The following is a 24,153-nucleotide window of genomic DNA, read 5'->3' as shown; positions in this document are numbered from 1 at the left end:
CACAAAGAAATTGTTGCTGTAATTGCGAGGGTGCCAGTGTCTCCAGGCAAATGAAGTACATTCGTGTCCCTTTTCTCTGCCTAGTGAGCAGAAATAAAGGGTGCAGTGGGACCATTCTTGCCAATCCTTGGGGCTACCATGGGAACCCGTGGTGGAATTCCCAGCAGTTCAAGGGCCAGCCTTGCCAAATCAAGAACATAAAGGTTTACGTGGCCTGACGAAGGAGATTTCCATCGTGTGGTAATGGGAAACAAAGACGGCTTAAAAAGATGTATGATGTGACCTTGGAGTAGTTTTCTGTTCCAGGCCCAAGGCTGGTCAGGATCCACACCCAGTGCTGGACTCTGTTCTTAGCAGTACTTCTCTTTCCAAGACACCCTCCTGTCAGTATGCAGGGGACCAGGGGCTCTTCCTGTTCCCCTTGTATTAGGAAAGCCCCAAGCCCATGTTTATGCAACCAAGGCGGACTTTCCTAGGATCCACTCCCTTAATCTCCTCATTGAAATTCAGGAAGCTGTGTGCCTGCGTCTGGCTGAAGTGCAATTTGGCTGAGCTTTTGTTCCACTTATGAATAGTTCTTGCTGGAAGTCCATCACCCAGAGGCCAGCTCTCCCAACAGCCGGACACCAGCAGAGGTAAGCATGAAGACATTAAGCTGCAAAGTAGGTACATCTTTTGTAGTCTCAGGTTACCGCTTTGGGTTGAATGGGTGGACTCCCTCTCTATTTGGGATTCATAAAGTTCCTAGTGGAAGTTGGAATGTCCTATATCTGAAGACTCAGATGAGGTCTAAATGCCCTGAATCCAGATGGGTTTGGGTGATTTGATGCACTTTGAGAATTGAGCGCTTACTTCTTTTTAAGTTCACAGCCTCATTGTGTGAGCATATTTCTTTGTGTAAGAAAGTGTTTGCGTAAGCCAAACATGGTAGTGTGTACTTGTGCAGAAGTTTAAGGCCAGCTTGAGCCACCCGTATGATATTCTGTCTCAAAAGAGAATTTTTAAAGGAATTTCTTGAAAATGACCCATTGTGACTAGAGGTTTTTTAGTTGTCAAAACTGTCCGTGATGATTTCATTGCCTAGGAGGGAATGAATGGTGGTCTAAAGCTGTTCATGAGTCTCAGCTTGGCTGTGTGTCACCCTCAGTGGCATGCCTGTTTCCAGTGCCATGACACGGGAGGGGCCATTCAGGGAGGAGTTGGGCTATGACCGGATGCCCACACTGGAGAGAGGTCGGCAGGATACAGGACGGCAGGACGCAGGCAGCTACACACCTGACTCAAAGACGAAGGACCTGCAGTTGTCCAAGAGGTTACCCCCGTGCTTCAGCTACAAGACATGGGTATTCTCTGTGTTGATGGGGGTGAGTAGCGCAACACCGTTTCAGAGGTCAGCAAACACCATGTCCTTCCAGTACTGGCCATGATCTAAAGAGACTGGGACTCGCTCTGTCTCAGGTGGGTCAGGCAGGAACCGCTCCCATATTGGTGGGGTGCCTCTAGAGTGCCGACATACTTCTTTTGTGTGTGTCCTAACAGTTACTTTTCTTAATATCTGCCGGGTGTGGGGGAGGGATATGCCCCTGAACCATACTTACCCTGAGCCCACAAGTCACCAATTGTGTGGCTGGCATGACCCTGTACTCCTGTACATGAATAGTCTATGGAGGTTGGAGGCCACCTCATATTTCAGGGTGGCTCATGACAAGAGCTGTGGCCAAGGCAGGGGTCAGAGTTCCGGCAGCCATAAGGCCCTTAGGGGTGGTGGGGGAGCATAGAGAGGACTCAGTTGGGTGTGTGTAGCTAGAGAGCAGATCCAAACTAGTCCATGTGTACACAGTCTTGCAGATAACCTGGGCGCTAAAAGCCTCCTTTGGCCGTGAGTGTCACAGTGGCTGAGAACCAAGTCATTGCACACTTTCTCTATGGCTGGGGCAGAGTTTCTGCAGCCCTGGTCTGAGAAGCTACATATAGACGGAGACTTCTCCCTTTCAACATCCCAAAACTTTCCCCAGGTTCCAGTTTGGATCCGTTTCTGCAGAAGCAGTAGGGCACTTGTTTTGCAGGCTCTGAGCCTGGACCTGGGATAGGATCCTGAATCCCCGGGTATTACTCCCTGCCCCCACTTCTCTCCCCCCCCCCCCCCCCCCGCAAAGAAACCAGTGTAGCATTTTCTGCTCTGGCACCCGAGGTGGGAAAGGGGAGGTCCGTTCCTTGGGTTGTACTGGTTCTGCCAGGAGGTTGCAGTCATACAGGACCCAGACATAGGCAAAATAAATATGGGAGGGTGTTGGTCACTATGGGAACAGTTGCATTGCCGTCAAAGGGCTGGGCGCTGCCTCCTCAGGTGTCTCAGCATCACACAGAGCCCGTTATAACCTGGATCTATGTTGCTCTTTTGCAGAGCTGCCTTCTTGTGACCTCTGGGTTTTCGCTCTACTTGGGGAACGTGTTCCCTTCCGAGATGGATTATTTGCGCTGTGCAGCAGGCTCCGTAAGCATGCTCCTCTGCTACACCAGCACCCTAATTCTCCCATTATGGGTTCGAGCCTCTATGATCTGGGGTTTATAAGTTTCTGTTAACTACTCATGTGACTAGCTTCAATAGTTTTGAAACATACCAGGTCTGACCCCTGTGTGGGCAACAGCAATTTTGATCGTGGTGTATTGTGGTGTCCTCCTGCCCCTGCTGACTTGGATGCCCCTAAGGAGACTGCACCCCTGTTCTTCCCAAATTCTGATGCTATGTTTCTAGAACCTCATGCATTGCCAGATACTGTCCTCACAGGAGGGAAGGAGAGAACCACTAACACCCCCAGGCTCTGGGTTTCCTGCCTGCCCAGAGTCTGGCCAGCTCTAGCACAGAGCACACTATGCTCTCTGGGTCAGTGTGTGGTAGCTGGGCTACAGGGACCTCCTCAGAACCACCCTATCTTAGGGTTTCTATGCTGTAAAGAGATACCATGACCATGACAACTCTTTTTTTAAAAATATATTTATTTATTAAAATTTGTTTTATTTTACATACCAACCCCAGTTCCCCCTCCCTCCCCTTCTTCCACCTCCTCACCTCCCTCCCACTCTGCCCCCATCCACTCCTCAGAGTGGGTAAGGCCTCCCATGGTAGTCAACAGAGTCTGGCATACCAGGTTGAAGGCGAGCCTAGCCCCATGACAACTCTTATAAAGGAAAACTTTTAATTGGGGTGGCTTACAGTTTTAGAGGTCTAGTCCATTATCATCATGGCCAGTGGTGTGCAGGCAGACATGGTGCTGGAGAAGGAGCTGAGAGTTCTGCATCTGGATCCACAGGCAACAGGAAGTGAACTGTCTCTACACTGAGTGTAGCTTGAGCATAGGAGACCTCAAAGCCCAGTCTCATAATGACACACTTCCTCCAACAAGGCCATACCTACCCCAACAAAGCTACATTTCCTAATAGTGCCACTCCCTTTGGGAGGCATTTTCTTTCAAACCACCACACAATCTATGGTCCTTTGAGGTCCTGGATCCCCACATTCACTCACTATGCCTTTCCCTATTCAGCTGGTGACTGGCCAGCACAGGCCATGGTTCCTGGGAGCCCTTTCTTCCCTAACCTTCTGCCAGGATCCCTTACCCCTCCCACAGGACACTGCTCCCATCAGTGGCCTGAGTTGTCTTAAAAGACAAAGGACACATGGAACTCAGCAGTTAAAAGCACTTTCTACTCTTGCATGAGACCAGGGTTCAGATCCCATCACCCGTGATGGCATATAGCCATCTGTAGCTTTAGTCCCAGGGGATCCAATGCCCTTTGCTGATCTCTGCGAACACCAGGCATACATGTGGTACACAAGTACACATGTAGTCAAAACCCACACACACAATATACAATAAATAATTCTTTTAAAAAGAAGAAAGATGGCCGGGAGGCAGTGGCGCACGCCTGTAATCCCAGCACTCGGGAGGCAGAGGCAGGTGGATCTCTGTGAGTTTGAGGCCAGCCTGGTCTATAGAGCTAGTCCAGGACAGGCTCCAAAGCCTCAGAGAAACCCTGTCTCGAAAAACCAAAAAAAAAAAAAAAAAGGAAAGAAAAAAGCAAAAAAAGAGAAATGACACCAGTTTCTTTCAGCCCACCCCTCAGCCATGAACACATGCTGTCACAAGCCTCTTTGTACCTCTATAATAAAACTCTTTGAAAGAATGTGAACCCCTCCCTGCCACTGCCTCTCTGGATATGTCTACTGTGTCCTCATCATGGAGCAGGATCAGAGTGATTCTGTCCCACATTGCTCCACACTGACCCCTCAGTCTCCACGTTGGGGAACACTCTTTCCTGCCTTGTTCCACCCCTGGCAGCTGTCTTCCCAGAGCCTAGTGTTTGGCCTTTGGGTTACCTGAGTGGGTCCCAAGCCCTACCTCAGACCTCAGCACAAGTTTCCTTTCTCTCCCAGATCACCCACTGTGTGTCCTACATAGACATTCCCATTGGCCTTTGTCCCGTGAGCCCCTCCCCTCTTAGGTCCCATCTGCTGTTCCTCTAGGGGACTAGGGTCCCATTGCCCACACGATTGACACCCCATGGCCTACACCCAGGCTGACCCGCCACCAGCTCCCCTGACACCCTCACTAACCTCCTCCGCTGGTTCTTGATCTGGCTTTGGAGTCACAGTGGGGTCATACATGGCCTGGATGATGGCCGCTGAGATAGTGGGACCCCTAAGTGCAAGGCTTCTGCTTTGGCCACACAGACGCTCTTTCCTTCTGGGCAGTTGGTCAACAATAGCAAGTTATAGTGTTGCTCTCACTCTCATTCAGCTATTTTAAACCAATTGGTTTCTTCTTTGTTTTTCCCTCGAGACAGGGTTTCTCTGTGTAGCTTTGCGCCTATCCTGGATCTCGCTCTGTAGACCAGGCTGGCCTCGAACTCACAGAGATCTGCCTCGCTCTGCCTCCCGAGTGCTGGGATTAAAGGCGTGCACCGCCACCACCCGGCTCAGTTTTAACTTTTGAAATATAGCATTTTTATAAATTCTTTGAGAATTTCATACACACATACAATGTATTTGGACCATATACTACCTCCACTCTTTCCCTAGTCTCTCAGATCTATCTCTGACCTCTCTGCTCCCCCTCACAACTTCATTTCATTTTTCTTTTTACTAACCCACTGAGTCCACCCACCAGGGGCCACGTCACACACATACCAAAAACCCACCTGTCTTTCCCTCCCCAGCAGCCATCAACTATCAATAGTTCCTCAGCTAGGGGTGGGGACTGGTGAGGCCCTTCCTCCTACATACTGTTTTTAAATTAAGTTACTTTGTACTATCAAGGGACTTTCAGGGTTGTATTGGGTAGACTGACGATGATGGTCTGCCAGCGTGACACAAATCACTGTACAGGCTTAAACATCGTGACGGGCTTAATTATATGCCGAGCTGGAGGTAAAACCCAAGGTCTATAGCACCATAGGCAAGAGCCCTAACTCTGAGCTACACCTGGCCTGCAATGCTCTGTTTCAAGGTCGACACCATGTCCAGGGCACAAGACTCAGGTGGACTGGTGGCTCACCCAGGTTCCGGTTTCTTTTCAGTGCATCCCCTCAGCAATCGTGAGCTTCGCTGTTGGGAGGAGAAACGTCAGTGCGGTAAGTTAAGCCTTCAGCAAAGCCTCCTCTGCACACTTGGAGACCCTACAGTAATGCGCTGTGGAAAGCAGGTGCTGTCTTGATTTCTTTGGTATTTTTAAAAGAAGGACATGTCTCCTGCTTTGTTTTCCAGATTCCCAACTTTCAGATATTGTTTGTTTCCACGTTCGCTGTTACCACGACGTGTCTAATCTGGTTCGGATGTAAACTGATCCTGAATCCGTCAGCAATAAACGTGAGTCAGTGGAAGGGGATGTGGGTCACAATGGATTTAATGTTGTTACCTGAGTCGTGTCTTCCCACTGATGTCAAATGCTGCTCCCACTGAGCAGGGGTAAGCTCTGGTTAGAGATTCACTGGACATGTATTGCTCTTTCTGGTGAGTGTTGAGGATTTTTGCCTGGGCTTCTGAAGGAAACTGTCATCTCTACTAGATTCTGAGTATATTTCGTTGGGTAAATCTACTGATAAATGACATAAATATCAGTGTCTATTTCCCAACAGTGACAGGCCTGGGATGCAGCTCAGGGACAGAGCATGTGCTTCTAATATGTGCAATGCTTTGCATTTTAGCTCATTACCACACATATTAAACAAATAGCAACATACTGCTTACTTTATCCCATCTTTGATATTGTTTGTAAGGTATCCTGTCATTTCTTACTACTGAGAAAAGATTACATAAATTATGATACTCAGTAAGAAAAAAAATCTCACCAGAAATAAGTATGCCCTATCTGGACTTGTAAGAACACACAAAAGTTCAAGGAACACACAGGCTGCTGTGTATAGAAAAGATAAGGCTGGCTAGACACTGGGATTATTGAGTGCATGTAGTAAGTTGCTGGGTATGAAAAATAAATATTAAACTTCAATTATGCCACAAAAGTTGAAAATATTCTCTAAACACAGATGCCTTATAGAGTTAAATGTGTAGAGCTGGGTATGTTAGCACATGCCTGTTATCCCAGCCCTTAGGAGATGGAAGGAGGAAAATCAAGAGTTCAAGGTCAGACTTTGAAGACATTCTAGGCTATATGAGACCATGTTTCAAGCAACAACAAAAACAAAAAACAAAAACAAAAAACAAAAACAAAACACAAAATCATAACCAACCAAATGAAACATAGAAAATTCCTGGGAATATATCTAACAAGAGATTAAAAACTACGGCACATATCTTTTTATGTGTATGGGTGTTTGACCTGCACATATGTCTGTGCACCGTGTGTGTACCTGGTGCCAATGGAGGCCAGAAGAGGGTGAATGACATATATACATCCGGAACAAATAGCGGGTGAGACCATGAGGCAATGCAGGTCACAGGGAGAGGCTCCTCTCCAAAGTCTGCATAGGGCCTGGTTCAGGGGCCCAAAGAAGGAAAATGATCCCTCGGGGACAGGTGGGGACACGTCCTCCCACAGCCAAAGTGCTGGAAAGCAACCCTAGTAAAATGGTAGGCTGGGCATGGGGTACAGGAACCACTGTAGTCAGTTAGCCCAGAGTCATCTCACGTTGGGGGCTTCAGGCTGTGATCTGGGGTACCACAAGCACTGAACTGAATTAGTCAGATGGACCCCTTACCTGCCCCACAGATGAAGACTTTTTTTTTTTTTTTGAGCTGAGGATTGAACCCAGGGCCTTGCGCTTGCTAGGCAAATGCTCTACCACTGAGCTAAATCCCCAACCCCACAGATGAAGACTTGAGCTGTGTGGGTGCAGCTATGGGAGACTGCTCTCTCCCAAGCACAGGAGTGCCCTGAGGGTGGGAGCAGGAGATACAGAAAGTGTAGAGAACGTCTTCAACACACTAGTATCCCCAAGAGATATTGATGCCCGAGGAGGAGGAGGAGGAAACCACAGGGCAAGGTAGCTCAGCACATGCCCAGAGAGGCTCTCTGATGACAGCTGCAGGCCCCTTTGGAGAACTATTTGGTACTTGTATGTATCTTCTTAAAATGAAGGCATTGTGTCATCCCAAGTGCCTACTCTGGAGAGATGCTGGCACCCATGGCTAAGAAGCAGGCATGAGGGGCTGGAGTGACGGCTCAGCAGTTAAGAGCACTGGCAGTGGACCAGCAGCCCCAGCCTCACCTGATGCTTACATCTGCAGAGCTTCGGTCCCAATTGGGCTAAGGTGTCAGACTCCATACGTAACTAGGCCCTCCACGGCCCAAACCACATTGAGGCCTGATGGTTATTGAGCCAAGACTAAGAGCTGCCTGGGGTAGGTGGAACCTGAGGAACGCAGTATTTGGCCCAGTCCTGCTCAGAAACTATATCCTGTTCAAGGACATCCACGTGAGGGGTGAAATAGCCATGACATGGACAGACGTTCAGGAACAAGGTTCCGTCTGTGTGGGCTATGCCACACTGTCCTGTGGGCCCTTCCCCAGATCCTCTGCTCTCTACTAAGTGCTGGGAAACCTTTGGGGTCTATACACTGCTATTACCAGGAGGTAGGGCTCAGCTGTTCTTGCTCTCTACCCATCTCCTCATGGGTTGGTGTGATGGCTAATCTTGGTTGTCAACTTGAGTACATCTGGAACAAACTAAAACCCGAGCAGCTGGGGACAGCTGTGAGGGGTTTTTCTTGATTGGATTATTTGAGGTGGGAAGACCTACTCTAAACCTGGGCCACACCTTCTGGTAGTAGCCCACATAAGAGATGTGGAAAAAAGAAGCCTTTGCCTTCTGTCTGTTTGTCCTCACTTGCACTGGTGAGGCCATCTGTCTCATTACTGAGGCATTCCTTTGCTCATATTAGAACCTACTTTTTGGGGATTCCAAGTTAGACTAAAGGCCAGCAGCCCTCTAGGATTCTAGCACCAGACTGGACAAGTTCACATGACTTTTCCAAAAGACACATGAAGAATCATCTATTTACTCCAGATAGAAAAATACATCTATAGGCCCAAGAAACAAGCCCAGTTTGGTGAACCAATGAGCTCATTGGTGTTACTTACAGGAGCAGGGGCGACCTCTTATATAATTGTAGGGTGGGGGAGGCTCAGAGGGAATGTTAATAGGGCAGATCTCACGAGAGTCTCCTGTGTGTCTGCTTCAAGGTGGTGATGCTCATGTCCAACTCATTGAAAACAGCTACACTTAACTTGCTTTTGGATGGTGAAGTAGCTTGTTCTTAGTTAATCTGCATTATATGAAATACTCACTTTGAGGCAGTGCCTAGCCTCGGATTATTCCCATCTGATAAAACAACAGCCTTGACCCGAGTTACTCCATTTTGGGTGGAAGTGACATAAAAGAATGGCTCAATCTACATCTTGTTTACACAAATAAGAAAACCCACCATTTGCCAAGATGTACAAATTGGTAAATGGTAAATGACACCTGGAATATATCAGAAACACCAGGCACATGAGCTTTTCAATCCTACTAGACGGAACCTGGGACTATAAAAGGAGCACCCCAAGACCAGTGTGGCAGGCACAGTGACAGTCACTTTGTCACTTGTCATGAGACTCACCAAGACTCACTCACTGCCACAGGAAAAACTCCAGCCCTCATCCCTGTGTTACAGATAAAGCATAAGTCTCTTCTGCTAACCACGCCAGCCCACCTCAGACTGACCCTTGACCCTTGAAACTGACCCACTTCAAAACCCTCCCAGACCTGCATTTGACATCCTTTTGCCCAAATAGCTCTGCAGTTGTTAAGACTTTTTATCCGGTCCCTTAGAGACGTCTCACACCTGTGTCAACTCTGCCCCTGACTTCAGAATCTCAGTTTCTCCAACTTCACCTGTTGTCAAGTCTGGTCATGCACTTGGTTACAGGCTTTTGCCCCAGCTCTGCTTTGGTCGGCCCTAGTTTGATGACAAGTCTTGTTTCCATTGCTGTCTGGCTCTCCTTGTCCCTGAAGATCTGGGGGAGGGGTTTACGCTGTGGTTTCTATCAGTGCTCTCTAGCCTGGCCCCAGGGATGGCTGAACCTTATTACAGAGAGCCTAACATATTTTTCTCCAGCTCTGTCCTCATTGGTCTGGCAGGACTGGGTCTACAAGGCAGATGGTTTTTAGTTTCAGTTACTCTGCTTGGAGCTCTCTGGAGAAGCTGCAGTCCCTGAGAGAATCTGCTCTGACCACCGCAGGCTCCTCTTGTCCAAGAACACACTTCCGTGAATTATCTGTCATTGAGTTGCCACCATCTTCTGAGTGTCCTGACTGTTGACTGTCAGGACCCCAATGAAGCAGGCACATGGAATTATTTTTAAATATCATCCACATATTATTGATTTCTGATATCATTATGTTACAACATGAATACATAGTCCGGGTGAGTTGATTCTTTGACTTTTATCAAGGCTCACTGTGTGGCAAAATAGATTTTTCTTAAAGTTCCAGAGTAGTAATCAAAGAATGAACAATCGGTTTTATTACACAGAGAATTGCATTTGTTCTTTAAATGTTGGCTTTATTACTATCTAGATATGGTGAAGACAGCAGGTCAGGAGACACTTATCATTGAAAAGATAGTTATTGCTCACAGATTCCAGAGGAGGGGGCACCCACACCATCAGAGCCACCAGGGGAGCACCAGAGGTAGTGAAGGGGACATAGGCTAGCATCTCCATTGTGACCTCCACAGAAAAGGATAGGTCAGACAGGAGAGACAGACGACCCTTCAGCCTGAACAGTTTCCAAGGGTGCTGGACTCCAGGCTATCCCTAGTTGCCTGGATCCTGCCCTGGGCTGACAGACAGGTAGATAGTTAGGGTGTGTATAGAGTGGGAAGGTTGTATACACTGTTGTTTGCCAACTCTTGTTGATTAGGCATCCCTAGGAAGATCAAGGCTATCCAGGGTCAGCCTGGCCACATGCCAAGTATCAGAACACACACACACACACACACACACACACACACACACACACGAAGTATGTGTTTATTGTAGCACATTTCTAGGTGTGTGTGTGTTGCTTGTTTTGTTTTGTCTCACCATGTAACCCTGGTTGATCTGGAACTTGATATGTAGACCAGGCTGGCCTTGAACTCACAGAGCTCTGCCTGTCTCTGTCTCCCAAGTACTGGAATTAGGTGTATACCACTGTCCCCTGCTGGATAAGAGTGTTTATGTGTTAGTGCTTTTGGTCAGTCAGTTTCTGAGAAAAGTATGTTAAATTCCTTGCCTACAGCTGTTGGTTCATCTGCATGTCTGTCATTACTTTGTATATTCTGATGTTGTTACTCAAATATTACTGTATAGTCTTCCCCTTACCAATTTATTTTCAAAACCACACATATAGCACACAACTATAATCTCCACAACTTGGGAGGCTGAGACAGGAGGACTGTGAGTTCTAAACTAGACTCGGCTACAGAGTGAGTTCAAGTCCAACCTTGGCAACTTAGTGAGACTGTTTCAAAAGAGGTCTATGGGTATAGTTCAGTGGCACTTATTTAACATGCAGTGGACCTCAGGTCCAGTTCCTAGTACTACATAGTGAGTGTCCATATCAGTTAAATGTTTATTTGTTATTTATTTATTTATTTGTAGGGACGAGGAGCAAATCCCAAGCCTTGTGCATGCTAGGTGTGTGCTCTGCAAGTATGAACATTTTCCTAACTGCTGACATAGTTGGCCTCAAAAGTGGTTCTGTCACCCTCCAAGCCTTGTATTTGCATTTTCTAGAAACTGTACATGGAGCTGAACATGCTGTGAACATTTGTGTTTTGTGTGTGCTTAGAATGGGGAGGAAGATGCAGCTCGAGGGCTTAATATAAGAGGCAGTTTTGCTTCAAAGGGGATAAAAAGTAGTCTATCGTGAGCAAGATAAAAGTAAACAAGACCTAGGAACACAAACTCAGGTTACCGTGAATGACATGTTCTACTGTTATATGAACCTTTATAGACCCAGAATAAATGAAAGTCCTAAGTCAATGCATTTGCCAGATACACTGGTGTGGACATCAGGTAGGCAAGTAATAGGGGAGTGGGGAAGTCACTTTTATACCTTGCATATGTTATAACAAATTTAGCTTTATGGTATTGGAAGCTAGAGGTCTTTTAAGTACACATTCCGAATGTTTTCCCTAGAATTCACAAAGATGTTAGGTCAGATACAGATACTGATAGTGAGTGGCTATTCAGGGACTAAAGACAGGCCCAGGTGATCTGGGCTCTTTATCTGCAACATGCCAATTCTCCACAACCATGAAATTCTAGTTATTCAATCAGGGTGAGAGATTTCCAGCCCAAGTGTGACTTCTATAGAGAACCTTGGCTTCCGGGCCCAGTGGCCTATGGCATGTCTTTGCATAGCCATTCACTAAGAGTAGTTTTAAAAACAAGAACCTGGGGCCAATGATGAGGTTTAGCCGATACAGGTGCTTGCTGTCAAGCCTGAAGACCTCGATCCCCAGGACACAGAGGTGGGAAAAAAACCCCTGACTCCTGCAAGTTGTCCTCTGATCTCCACATGAATGCTCTGACTGGTGCCCCACTCCAGTGAACACATTTAATTAAGACATTTAAATATCACAAAGCTTAACAACGTCCAGAGAGAGAGATTGAAAGAGAGAAATCAAACTAAAACAAGACCCACACAAACGAGAGGCAGTGTGCTGCCTATGGCTTACTCAGGCCTATGACAAGAAGAGAGGCCTGCATTAGCCAGCTGAAAGGAGATGGCAGCTTTCTGGGGGAAAGGACCAGTGTGGCTGAGGCACGTGTTTCCTCTGCAGATTAATTTCAACCTCATCCTGCTCCTGCTGTTGGAGCTCCTCATGGCAGCCACAGTGATCATCTCGGCACGGTCCAGTGAGGAGTCCTGCAAGAAGAAGAAGGTGGGTCTCCTCCTCATGCCCCTGAGCTGGGTCTGGCTACAGGAGGCCACGAGTGGGAGGGAACAGGTATGGGTTGGGGGACTGCTGGCTGAGCCTAGGGGTGATGGTGCAGCACCACTTCCTCCTCAGTGTCCTTCCCGTCCTATACCATCTTTGGGACTGTCCCTGGAAGGCCAGCAGCTCTGCAAACATGTTGGTAAACTCCAGTTGCAGTGACTGGACATGTCCGAATGCAAGGGGAAATGTTCCTCCAGGTTGAAGGGCTGTGACATTGAGGCTTTTAGAGTATAACTCATGCCCATGGCAACCAGTACCCGTACCCAGCATTCTATGGCTCCATGAGCATTTCCTTCTTCCTAGGGTTCCATCTCGGATGGCACCAACATTCTGGATGAAGTGACGTTTCCTGCTCGGGTCCTAAAATCCTACTCTGTAAGAAAAATCTCCCTCTCCTTTGTCTTCTTTTGTTTTGACACAGGGTCTGGCTATATAGCCTTGGCTTGCACTGAACTATCAACCCTCCTGACTCAGCCTCCCACGTGGTGTATTACAACATGAGCACACTATATTGGGCTGGTGGTTCTAAATTGTAGGGCAGCTCCATGTTCATCCCCCTCAGGCTCAGTTTTACCCATGAGCCTCACTGTGGGTCAGGTGGCAGCTCCCTCCACCATCCGCCTCTTTGGCCTTGTCTAGTGGTTTCTCCGTGGTCAAAGAAGTGCACCTCCTGAGCCCATGACCTGTTCTGGGAGGTCTGTATCTATACACTGCATTCTGAGACTTCCAGGGCATCTCTTCTCTCACCATGGGGGCAGATTATTGGTGTGGTGGCCTACCAAGGTGACTGTGTCTTTTTCCCCCTAGGTGGTAGAAGTAATTGCTGGTGTCTCTGCTGTCCTTGGGGGGGTGATCGCTCTAAATGTAGATGAAGCTGTCTCAGGCCCACATCTTTCAGTGACATTCTTTTGGATTCTAGTGGCTGTAAGTACTTCCTGGATGGGCACCTTGTCTATGTATGTAGCTAGCTGGACATGGTTGCAGCAGTTTTGAGCTTCCCTCCTCAGACCCTACATGGCTGGGTTGTTTTTTTAAACACAATGTTGGTAACATTCAGACAGGAGAGCACAAAGGAGAGCCCCCCTAAAGAATCTGGATTAAATGTAGTTGCGTGAAATTTTATCTTAACTGCTACTGTTATATCACCTTCATAGTTTTCTAAGAAATCCAGTCATTTTACATTTTACCAATGCTGTTAGGGTAAACATTTAGCACAAGTGTAACATGTGGGAAATGTGTGATGCTTGGCCACTCTTTTAAACATGATCCTTTTGCCATTTTATAGCATTCCAAGTTTACCCATGTGATTTAGTACTGTTGAGCGTTTTAACCATGTGCTGGTCAGATGCAGCCAAGGCTCGTTTTGGACTCATGACATTCCTCAGGACAGTCTGTCTAGAGTTCCATATTCATTATTTCTACACATCTCGAATCTCACATCTGAAACCAGTATCCATTATGACCTGTGTTTCCAGATGTTACCTGAAGTGGTCATTTTGTACCATGCTGCTAGTGACCTACTACCATTGGCCCCTGGTTTGTCCCATTCAGTTTGTCAGACTAGGTAGACTTTTAGATTCACTTCTCTTTCCATCTTAGAGAAGGGAACAGGTATGACGAGCTTCCTCCACCTCATCCATGGGCTTCTGAGCCGGAAGTGGGTTCTGAAGCTGCCCAGAGGATCCATCCTTGACTTGGCTGCTTGCCTTCTGTTCTAGCTTGCTTTCTATTGTTATGATAAAGCAATATAACTGAAAGCAACTTGGGGAAGAGAGGGTTTATTTGGCTTACACTTCCATGTCACAGTCCGTCATTGGAGGAATTAAGGGCAGGAAACTTCAAGGAAGGAACCTGAAGCAGGAACTAATGCAGAGTCCAAGGAGGAACACTGATTACTGACTTATATACCATGCCTTGCTCAGCCTGCTTTATATAACCCAGGACCACCTGCCCAGGGATAATAACATAATGGCCTTGGCTCTCCTATATCAATTATTAATGAAAAAACACCTCATAGACTTGCCTACATGCCAATTGATGGAGGAATTTCCTCAATTGAGGTTTCCTCTTCTTAGATGACTTGAACTTGTGTCAAGCAGACAAAAAACTAAGTACACCTCCTTAATCTTTTTGTTCAGCCATGAGGAGGCAAATGCCAACCAAAGCTATGGTTCAACTCCTTTCCAGGGACGCAGGGCACCTGCAATCACCTCAGTGAGCTTTAGCCTTGGCTGTGTGTTCATTCTAGGAGAGCCCTGGAGACACGTGCAAAGCTGTCTGTGGAAGTTGTTCTCTGGAAGAGACAGGAGTGGGCCACTACAGAGATCTCTTACATGTTCAGGGTGCACCCTGAGCCTGATGTTCTCGGAGAGACAAACTAAGGAATAATCTCATCTGTGTGGTCTGCAGTATAGATATGGCTATGGAATTAATTACATGCTGAGCTTCTTGGGGACAGAGACTACCCATCCCTGTTCCCAGAGTTAAACCATGAACCTGACCCTCCCTACAGACCCATCCTCTTCCAGGACCTATCTGCTAGAATGCCCCCTTGTCCTTCCTAGCAAGATATCCCAGGTCCTACTCAATGTTGACCCTCTCTCCTGACCAGCTGTAGCTCTATTAGTGTGACTCCTGGGCAGAAGCAGCTGTGAAATGGGTATGAGGACCCAAGAAGGAAGGCCTAGGATTTGAGGGGAAGGAGAATTCCTGGGGTGGCAGTAAGCCAGTGCTATTTATCTGAGTACTGGCTAGAAGATGGTCAGAGAGACCAAGGCTATATAGACAGGGGTCTGGGATGAGGGTAAGGCTGAAGCCTATCCTTGGGGTCCACATGGCTGAAGGCAAGAGCCCTACCTCGGCTTGGTGGCTTGTTATGGCCACTCCAGTTGCTTCCTGACTGGTTGCTTGGTATCCTCTATTCTTACTTCTGCACCTGCTGCCGCTGTAGCCAGAGGCCACTTTTGGAAATGCCACCCTCAGAAGAGACTCCTGTGTTGACACTTCTGCTTCAGGCCCTGCTCACACATGCGAAGCCACCTCAGCCTCTCTTGTCAGCTCATCTCCCGTCTCCACTCACTTTTCACTAGAGTCCGACAAGTGCAGACCCCTTCCTGGTTTAGGTATCCTGGGTCCAGTACTGCTGTCCTGGGGCATGGGCATTTCCTTTACATTTATTTATATGGATAAGAACTTTTGAACTGGGAGACAGTTCAGGAGCTCCTCAGGCTGTTTAGGGTCCTTGGAACTCCTGGGGCAATGGTCCAGAAAGATGGCCAAAGGGCTCACTAAGCTCCCTGCCATCTCTGCTGTCCTTGTTGGCCTGGAGCTTGGAAAAGACATTTTGGTCTCCAAAGGAGGAGCCCTGCAGCTTCCCCAGCCCAGGATATGCAGGCCTTCCTGTCTTATCTTGAAGAAGTACCCACCTAACCCAATAAAAGCTTGTGTGCAGCTCAGGTCCATGTCTCAGAAAAGTCTGTGAAGGTGCCAGAGGTTAAGGGAGATCCCTATGAATAGAGATTAACAAGGAGGAACAAGGAGACCCTGGTTTGGGTCCTAGATCACAGAGCTGAGATTTCTCTTCATATTGATTTTGGGACCACTAGAGAGTGCTGCAGATAGATCTACACTTGACCATGTTGCCCTGCGCTGCCCAAGTGTGTAGCATATAGTCAAGTGACCAGGCTGAAGGCAGAGAGCACAGAGCACAGAGATGACAGACTTCAGCAAGGTCATTCCAGGGGACTTAGGGACTTGGAATGTCACTTGGCCATTTTTGCAGCGTTTCTACAAGCATTTTAAATGTTTAAATAGTTGAGAAACAAGAAGCTACCGAACCTGTGAGACGCTACCCTGAGCCTGGGCCACTTGTGGCTGCCCTGGCTTTCCTTCTACTAGATAGAAGGGCGACTATCATCAGAGCAGGAATACAGGACGAGGAGTTGACTTCTTGGACAGCCTTCTCTAAGATTTTCTCTTCTTTCCCCAGTGTTTTCCAAGTGCCATTGCCAGCCATGTGACAGCAGAGTGTCCCAGCAAGTGTCTGGTAGGTGAGGCCCAGCCTGCTATGGTGCCATTGGTCACACTTTGGGTGTGGCTGAACAGGGGCTAAGAAGGAGAGGCTCTCAGGGGCCAGTGGGAAGGGCCAGGGCAGGCACCACTGCCCTGGAGAGGATCCACGATCCACAACTGTCCTGGAGCCCCAGGGGCCCGGCTACACTATCTCCAGAAACAGGACATAAGCATTTTAGGTTTGGAAGCCAGAAATTCCTGTTGCTGAGCAAGGGATGAAGGAAAAGACCAGTCCTTTAGCTTCACCCTGCCTCCTGTGGGGCTGGTTAGCTGGTAGCAACCTAACTGTTGTGCAAATGAGTGTCCATGCTGGGTTGTATGGCCCTGATACACGGGGGAGGTTAGAACAGACCTCAGAAGAGTGGGAGAAGTGAATAGCACACACACACACACACACACACACACACACACACACACACACACACACGAGCTGCTTTTTCATCAGCTCAGACAGTCGCATGTGAAATTCAAAACTTCACATGTCATACACAGCACTGAGTGAGTGAGCAGAGTTTGTCTGGAGCCACATAGTGGTCCAGCCTCACAAATTCCCAGGCAGGTAAGTACTGGCCACATCTACTACCCAACCTCATCTGTTTCTCTGCCAGGTGGAGGTGCTGATTGCCATCAGCAGCCTTACATCCCCACTGCTTTTCACTGCCTCTGGATATCTGTCTTTCAGCGTGATGAGAATCGTGGAGATTTTTAAAGATTACCCACCAGCCATCAAAGTATGTATCCATTCTATTTTGAGACTCTTTGGAAACAGAGCCACTCACTGACAGAGTCTGAGGAGATGGCTGTGGGGCATCCACTGATTTCCTGACCGTGGCCAGGACAAATGGGCATCCACCTGAACAAAGTGGCTTTGCCAGTTTGTTCTAGGTGGGGTGGGTTGTGTGTGGAGTGGGGTAGGATTGCTTTCTCCACGTTGGTTCTGTCCCCGATGGGCTGCTAGGCAGCTCTGCTCTGGTTTCTGCCCACTGCTTTAGATTTGTTTTTTGTTTTAGGGGTTTTTTGGTTTTTGTTTTTTCCCCTCCCTCCCTGTCTTGGTTCGGCCCTATAATAGGCCCTTCCTTCCTTCATCATAACTGTGGCTTTCCTCTATCTTCTGAGCACCCATACGCATCTCAAGTCCAATCATCATGTTACAACCCACTGGGATCTCAGTCAGACTTGCATTAAGATCATAGATAGATCTGAAGATTGGAAGTGTTCTAACTTTGTAGCTTTCACACAGGATATCACCAAGTGAGACTCCTCTGGGGACCCTCAGCACATTTCAGGACCTCAGGTTCAAGTGCACACAGCTGGATTTACATCTTAGATGTTTGGCATTTGTTTGTTTCCAGGATAAGTGATTTCCTCCCATGAGTGTGTTATGAGGAACCTCATGTGCACATTGACAGGGCAGTGCAGCACCAGAGAGATGCTTCAGCAGCTCCCCCTTGCACTCACACATACTTACACTGATGGTGGCATGAATGTCACACTCATCTGGGATGAGTGTCCAACTTTGATAACTCAACCCTTCACCCTTTCACAATAAGATGGTCCCAAAGTAAGAGCAGTCCCCTACACATCTAAGTCCCATTGTCAAGTCCAAGATGGTCTACATTATTGCATGATATTGTGTAACATTCAGCCCATATTGATCTTCATGACTGTTTTAGAGCAGGATGTCTTGTACTTTGGTCTGTTTGGTTCAGGGAAACCTTATCCCCTGATGCTGCCTGGAGTGTGGCCCCACCTATTCATCTGTCACCAATGCTCCTGAGGAGCACAAGGGCCCTGTCGAGGTGTAAATCATTGTGGTGTCAGGCTCGGGCTCTATGTACCTCCAGCTATGTCCCCAGCACCTCCCCTGTGAGCTGATGCTAATGGCTGGTCTTTTCCTGATAGGTGAAGAAAAGGTGAGGGCCTGGTTTCTCACTCCTCTGCCATTCTTATGCTAGCATATTGCAAGACAGACAGACAGCTTTGGATTTTGTTGAACACCACTGAGGACTCTCTAGGCTTCTAGTATTTTTAGAGTATTGTCAACATTCTGCTTTCTTTGATGAACTTGACACAGATGCATCAGAGGGCACCTGCCAGGTGAGTGCTCCTGTGACGACCAGTCTTTCTAGGTGGCCACTGAAGACAGCCTAGGCTCATGACCTTGACCCAGATAGGAACAGGACACAGCTCATACATAATCTGCTTCTGTGTGCTCTCCCTGCTCAGGTTTCTTCTGAACCCTTTCATTGTACAGAGCTGGGAAGAACTGTATGTTTACAGATAGGCTTTTGTATTGTTTCTAATTCAAGTTGAACATTCTCTGCTTTTTTTTCTTTTCCAGAAGTTCTTTTACTTGATGTTTTCATCTCTTTACTCCTACTTCAAACATGAGGTTTCTGGTAACATTTAATAGCCTTTCTACTTAATTTTGTCTTATAATAGACACAGAAAATGACCCACAATTATAAGAAACCAACATTGCTACCAATAGCCCACCTTCTGTGTGTGTGTATGTGTGTGTTTAATATTAATCCCATTAAAGGGTGACCCTCATGCTGTGTGACAAAATCCCTTTTCTGTATATGATTTTGATTTGGTAAGTGGTTAAGTCCAGTGGATTCTGAATACAGTCAACATTAGGGTTTGTTTCATTTTACATTTTAATGATATTTTCAAACATAACATTTACATTTATAAAGCTGTACAAAGGGTTAATTGAGGAGCAGGGGTGCCAACATATTACTTGCCAGCTACCACACCATTATAATTTTCTCTCTTTCCCCTTGAAGCAGGTTGGGCATTCTAATCACTGTTCTGTATTGGGAGTCATTTTGTTTTATTTTTGTTTTCTGAGACAGGGCTTCTCTGTGTAGCCCTGGCTGTCCTGGAACTCGCTCTGTAGACCAGGCTGGGCTCAAACTCACTGAGATCCTCTAGCCTCTGCCTTCCTAGTGCTGGGATTAAAGGTGTGCGCCCCCACTGCCCTGTGTTAGGGGTCATTATTTAACTCAATAATTTACCCTAGTGTTTGGGAAGCACCCAGAGGGATCAGAACTCCTCTGCACTCTCTCATTAATCTGATCAAATGTTGCCCATTGGCCTGACAAGTCCCTGGTGATGAGAACTGGGTTATTTCCAGCCGTCTGTTGGTATGACTAGCTGCTGACCAGCCTTTATGCATATGTCATGTGAATTTGAGGATGAGCACCTGGCAGAGGGACTCTAAAGATAGCAGATGTGTCTGGACCCTTCAGTCCTCACCAGAGAGCTTTCTAGCATGATTTTCCCAGAGCATGGCAAAGCCATGGATCACCAATTTGATCTTCCTCGAGATGCTTCCCCTGTTGAAGCCACATTTGCATAAAAACCCTTTTTCCCTCAGTCCTTGGCACACTTTCTCACGGACTGTGCTCCTGCCTGTGAGGCCCTCTCCTTGTATACCACCATCTTTTCCATCCTCTTGCTGTGTGCTGGGACTGCCCTGTGCTAATGGTAGAGGCTGCAAGTCTGCTTCCTTCCCTTCCAGACAGGAAAGCTCCTCTTTGTGGGACACACACGGCTTTTGCTTTTATGCATGAATTGATATTTTAATTTTTGAGACAGGGTCTTGTTGTATAGTCCAGGCAAGCCTTGAACTTGAGATCCTCCTGCCTGGGCCCCCTGAGTGCTGGGATCATGGGCTCACATCATCATGCCAGTCAGCACTATGTTCTTTATGGGTTAACATTTAGTTGCTCTGTGTTTCTGTGGGATGATGCCGAAAGCCATCTCTCTGGTTGCTCTGTGGATATTTCTGAAGCACCCTTGCTATATGAAGTGCATTTTATTGCCTCTGGCCCCTGGACTCTCAGGACAAGCACTCTTGCCCTGTCTTCTTGTTCTGATTGCCTCTCCCTCACCAGCACCTGGTGTTCAGGTCTCTTTGCTGGTAGGTCTGTGCCCATGACTTTCCTTCAGCCAAAGGCTCTTCAAAACCAACTGCACCAATCTCAGGAGTGTGTTTCCTGCAGATACATAATTGACACTTTTGGTCTCTCCTGCCCTTTACATACCTTCTGCAGGAGCCACAGCGGGCCCACGTGATCTTGGATTGGAGGGTGGAAGGAACACAACCTGGGGCCTTTTTATGCTCACTTGTGAAATGCAAGCTAGCTGACTTGGTTGGTCTGGAATGTTCTGGCAGAGTACTGAAACAAGAAAGCATGTTTGGGTTTCAGCGGACTCAGTGGTCAAGTGGTTCTGACTCTGTGGAAGCCTTAGACAGGGAAGAATTGGCAGGAGTCTGCCTGTGGACCTGCTCACGTCTTGATCTTTCATTCTAGTCCTATGATGTGCTGCTCCTGCTCTTGCTGCTGGTGCTATTGCTTCAGGGGGGGCTCAACACTGGCACAGCCATCCAATGTGTGAACTTCAAGGTCAACGCCCGGCTACAGGCTGCATCCTGGGACAGCCAGACCTGTCCCCAGGAGCGCCCAGCAGGGGAGGTGAGTGGTCTGCTTTCCCAGGATGCCTTATCCTGGGTTTTTAGAGTAATGGACCCCTTACCCCTTCACTGATGTCCTTCAGTATTTGTTGTGATGTGTTTTTTTTTTTTCTTTATTTGCAGTTTTAAACACCCAAGAAAAATCACGGAGAAATAAAGTTTGAACTGGGTTATTTTTTAAAAATGAGCACAAACCCATTCATGAAAAATACCATGGCCATAGGGCTTCCAGCTGTGCTTTCACAGACACAGAGAAAGCCTTTCCTAGACTCCTACAGAAGATGCACACTCTGCAGGGGAGGGCTGCCCCTGCCTGGCATGTGGAGCTCCTGAGTCTAGACATTCCTATTCTGTGACCAGTGGGCTTGGAGTAGCCAATCCACAGTTATCTGGACGAGACTCTTCCTACCCCCCCCACCCCCACCACATCCTAAGTTCTGATGCCCCCACAACTGAGGGTGGGCATGCTCCCTGAGCCAATCTGTCCCTGTAGTGTCTTCTTGGACAAACTTGCCCACTGCCATCAAGGAAGTGACCACAAAGTACTGGTTGTTCTGTGCCCAAGGAGATGTCCAGGCAGGTCCTGCCTGGCAGGTCTTATCTTTGTCTTGGGACAAATGAAGTCCACCTGGGTCTGTGTCCTGACCAGCAGGCCCTAGAGCCAGATGAATAAATTGTTGTTGCCAGATTCCAGAAGTACCCATCTTTGGAGCTCTGGATAAGTGTGCAAGCTAGAGTCACCCTTTCTCGTGTCTGGAGGCATGTCTCGGCCTCAGTTGTCCATTTCTTTTGCTGCCAATTGCACACCCATCTTAAAACCTGCCCCATTGGACACCTGTCGACACTCTGGAAGGGTATGTGGGCATGTCTAAGATGGTCTGCCCCTTCTCTAGCGTCCTCTCCCCTCAGGTCTTTCACAGGTTCTGCGTTCCTTCCAGGTCTGGCCCCATGAGGTAACACTGTCCTTGTCTCTTATCACAGGTGGCCAGAAGCCCCCTGAAGGAGTTTGACAAAGAGAAAGCCTGGCGAGCTGTGGTAGTGCAAATGGCCCAGTGACTACAGGATAAGGAGACCGAGTCTTGGTGTCTGTCTGGCCTCCGGCATGTTCAGCCATACAGACTCTAACTATCCTGCAACAACTACTTTCTAACTTACTCTTTCCCTTCTGTGAGGGCCGGCCAGGCTGCAGGGTGGTTTTCACTTCCTGTAGTAGTTTAACTTTGGAGCAGGTAAACGTTGAAGGTCGAGAGGGTCAGTTCTGTACTCCCAGGTGTGTCAGCCTTGTTCTCCAGCCCTCTTCACTCCCTGATTTGATACTTACTCACGCATAGGGTCTGATGTTTTGGCCTCAGGGCATTCCCCTGCCTCCACATGCTTACTGCAGTGTGAGGATAGTTTAACTGTGAGAGTCACATTGGCTTTGATGAAAATCATGGCCAAGAGATGGTTTGTATACCACCCCCCAAACCCTAGAGATCACCACCCCCCAAACCCTAGAGATCACCACCCCCCAAACCCTAGAGATCACCGGGATTCTCCCAACTGACCAGAGCACCAAGGAATCCACAGTAAGTTGGGTCCCTTGTATAACTGGGAACCAGTTCAGGAACTGCTTCCCTGCTGTGCTTTCACTGAATCTGGTTTGTTCCTCCTCTGGGAGGAGAGCTGCAATGTTCCTTTACTGAGCTGGGGTGTATCAGTGAGTTCCAAGGAGGCTAATGGAAAGATGAAAGGTGCATTTTGTGCCCCCCAAAGAGCTGCCAGGGTCTGGGAGATAATGAAAACCCTTCTAGGCTTCCCACTAAATGCACATGACTCTGACTGCCAGGATTCATGAAAAGTGCAGTTGTTATGTTTAGTCAGAGAAACGCAAGCAAGGCACCTGGAAGGTAGACATCTCCAGCTCCAGCTCCAGCCTTGGGGAGTCCCTGTCCCATCTTCACCCTCTGCTCCAGAGGGCTGGTGCCTGCACCAGATAAGTACCAGGAAACGTCCTTCTGGCCTGCATATGTGCAGAGCCCTCTAAGCTTTGGGCCTGCTGCAGCTCTGCCACATGTCGTCGTTGGGTAGGGAGAGAGTCAAGGAGAAACTGGGATGGCAAGCCATCTGCGAGGAGACCAGAGACTTGAACGTTCAGGACCAGAATGGGGCAGCAGGGGATTGCTGCTAGCTTGCACTTTCTAATTTTAGAGAGCTTAAAAAAACAACTCATATATATGGGGTCTAAAAATTGTCTCTTGTATACTTTTGTTTGGTATAGTTTAATATGCTTGGGCAATAAATGCTAACATGCAAATGTGGTCATAGCATGTTAAATGCTTCTGAAAAGAAAACAAACAAACCAAAAAAACAGGGATGAGAAGTAGGACCTTAGAGTGGAAAGCCATCTTTAATTCATTCTTTGCTGTGTATGGTGAGTAAAGCCCGATCACCAGTCAGGGAGAAGCCTCCTCCACCTGAGAATAAGACCTACAAAATAAAAATGCCTTTGATCCAGCAGTTCTCACCCTTCCTAATGCCATGACCCCTCAATAAAATTCCTCATGTTGTGGTGACCCCCACCATAGTATTACTTCACTGCTACTTCATAACTGTCATTTTGTTACTGTTATGACTCATAATGTAGATATCTGATATGCAGGATATTTGATATGTGACTCCTGCAAGGGGGTCGTGATCCACAGGTTGAGAACCACTGCTTTAAACCAAATGAAAATGATCTGAAGTTTAGGCTTTAAAACCATGTCAATGCTGGGGCGGCAGTGGCACACACCTTTCTTTAATCCCAGCACTCAGAAGGCAGAGCCAGGCGGATCTCTGTGAGTTCGAGGCCAGCCTGGACTACAGAGGGAGATCCAGGACAGGTATCAAAACTATATGGAGAAACCCCGTCACGAAAAACAAAAACAAAAACAAAAACAAAACCCCCAAAACAATGACGACTTGGATGGATGGATGGATGGATGGATGGATGGATGGATGGATGATGGATGGGCCTTCCTCAACACAGCCCAAAGTGCCACATAGAGAAGCTGGACAAAGACAGGAACTGACCTGTTAAGGCAGCGAGTGGCACTGGCAGTAGGGAAGGGACAGCCTAGGAACACGA

At 47.7% G+C, this 24,153-nt stretch overlaps 1 protein-coding gene across 2 annotated transcripts; it reads left to right on the top strand.

Annotated features, from left to right (window-relative positions):
• Nucleotides 1-363: 363 nt before the first annotated feature.
• On the top strand, nt 364-23,344 carry Mlc1 (modulator of VRAC current 1). Of its 2 annotated transcripts, none has more exons than XM_036208590.1 (12): nt 364-635; nt 1,166-1,364; nt 2,405-2,494; nt 5,578-5,631; nt 5,765-5,866; nt 12,332-12,433; nt 12,794-12,865; nt 13,298-13,414; nt 16,479-16,535; nt 17,170-17,292; nt 20,884-21,045; nt 22,026-23,344. In XM_036208590.1, exons 1-12 carry the CDS (start codon nt 568-570, stop codon nt 22,098-22,100), a joined length of 1,221 nt encoding a protein of 406 aa, XP_036064483.1. In that variant the 5' UTR covers nt 364-567; the 3' UTR covers nt 22,101-23,344. The 2 variants fall into 2 exon arrangements, with proteins under 2 accessions (XP_036064483.1, XP_036064482.1); XM_036208589.1 differs by having other exon boundaries at nt 366-635; nt 1,148-1,364.
• Nucleotides 23,345-24,153: the final 809 nt, after the last annotated feature.

Source organism: Onychomys torridus, chromosome 16 (genome assembly GCF_903995425.1).
Source record: "Onychomys torridus chromosome 16, mOncTor1.1, whole genome shotgun sequence".
Taxonomy (NCBI): domain Eukaryota; kingdom Metazoa; phylum Chordata; class Mammalia; order Rodentia; family Cricetidae; genus Onychomys; species Onychomys torridus.
Note: the sequence above shows the minus strand (reverse complement) of the source record. Positions and strands in the feature narration are given on the sequence as shown.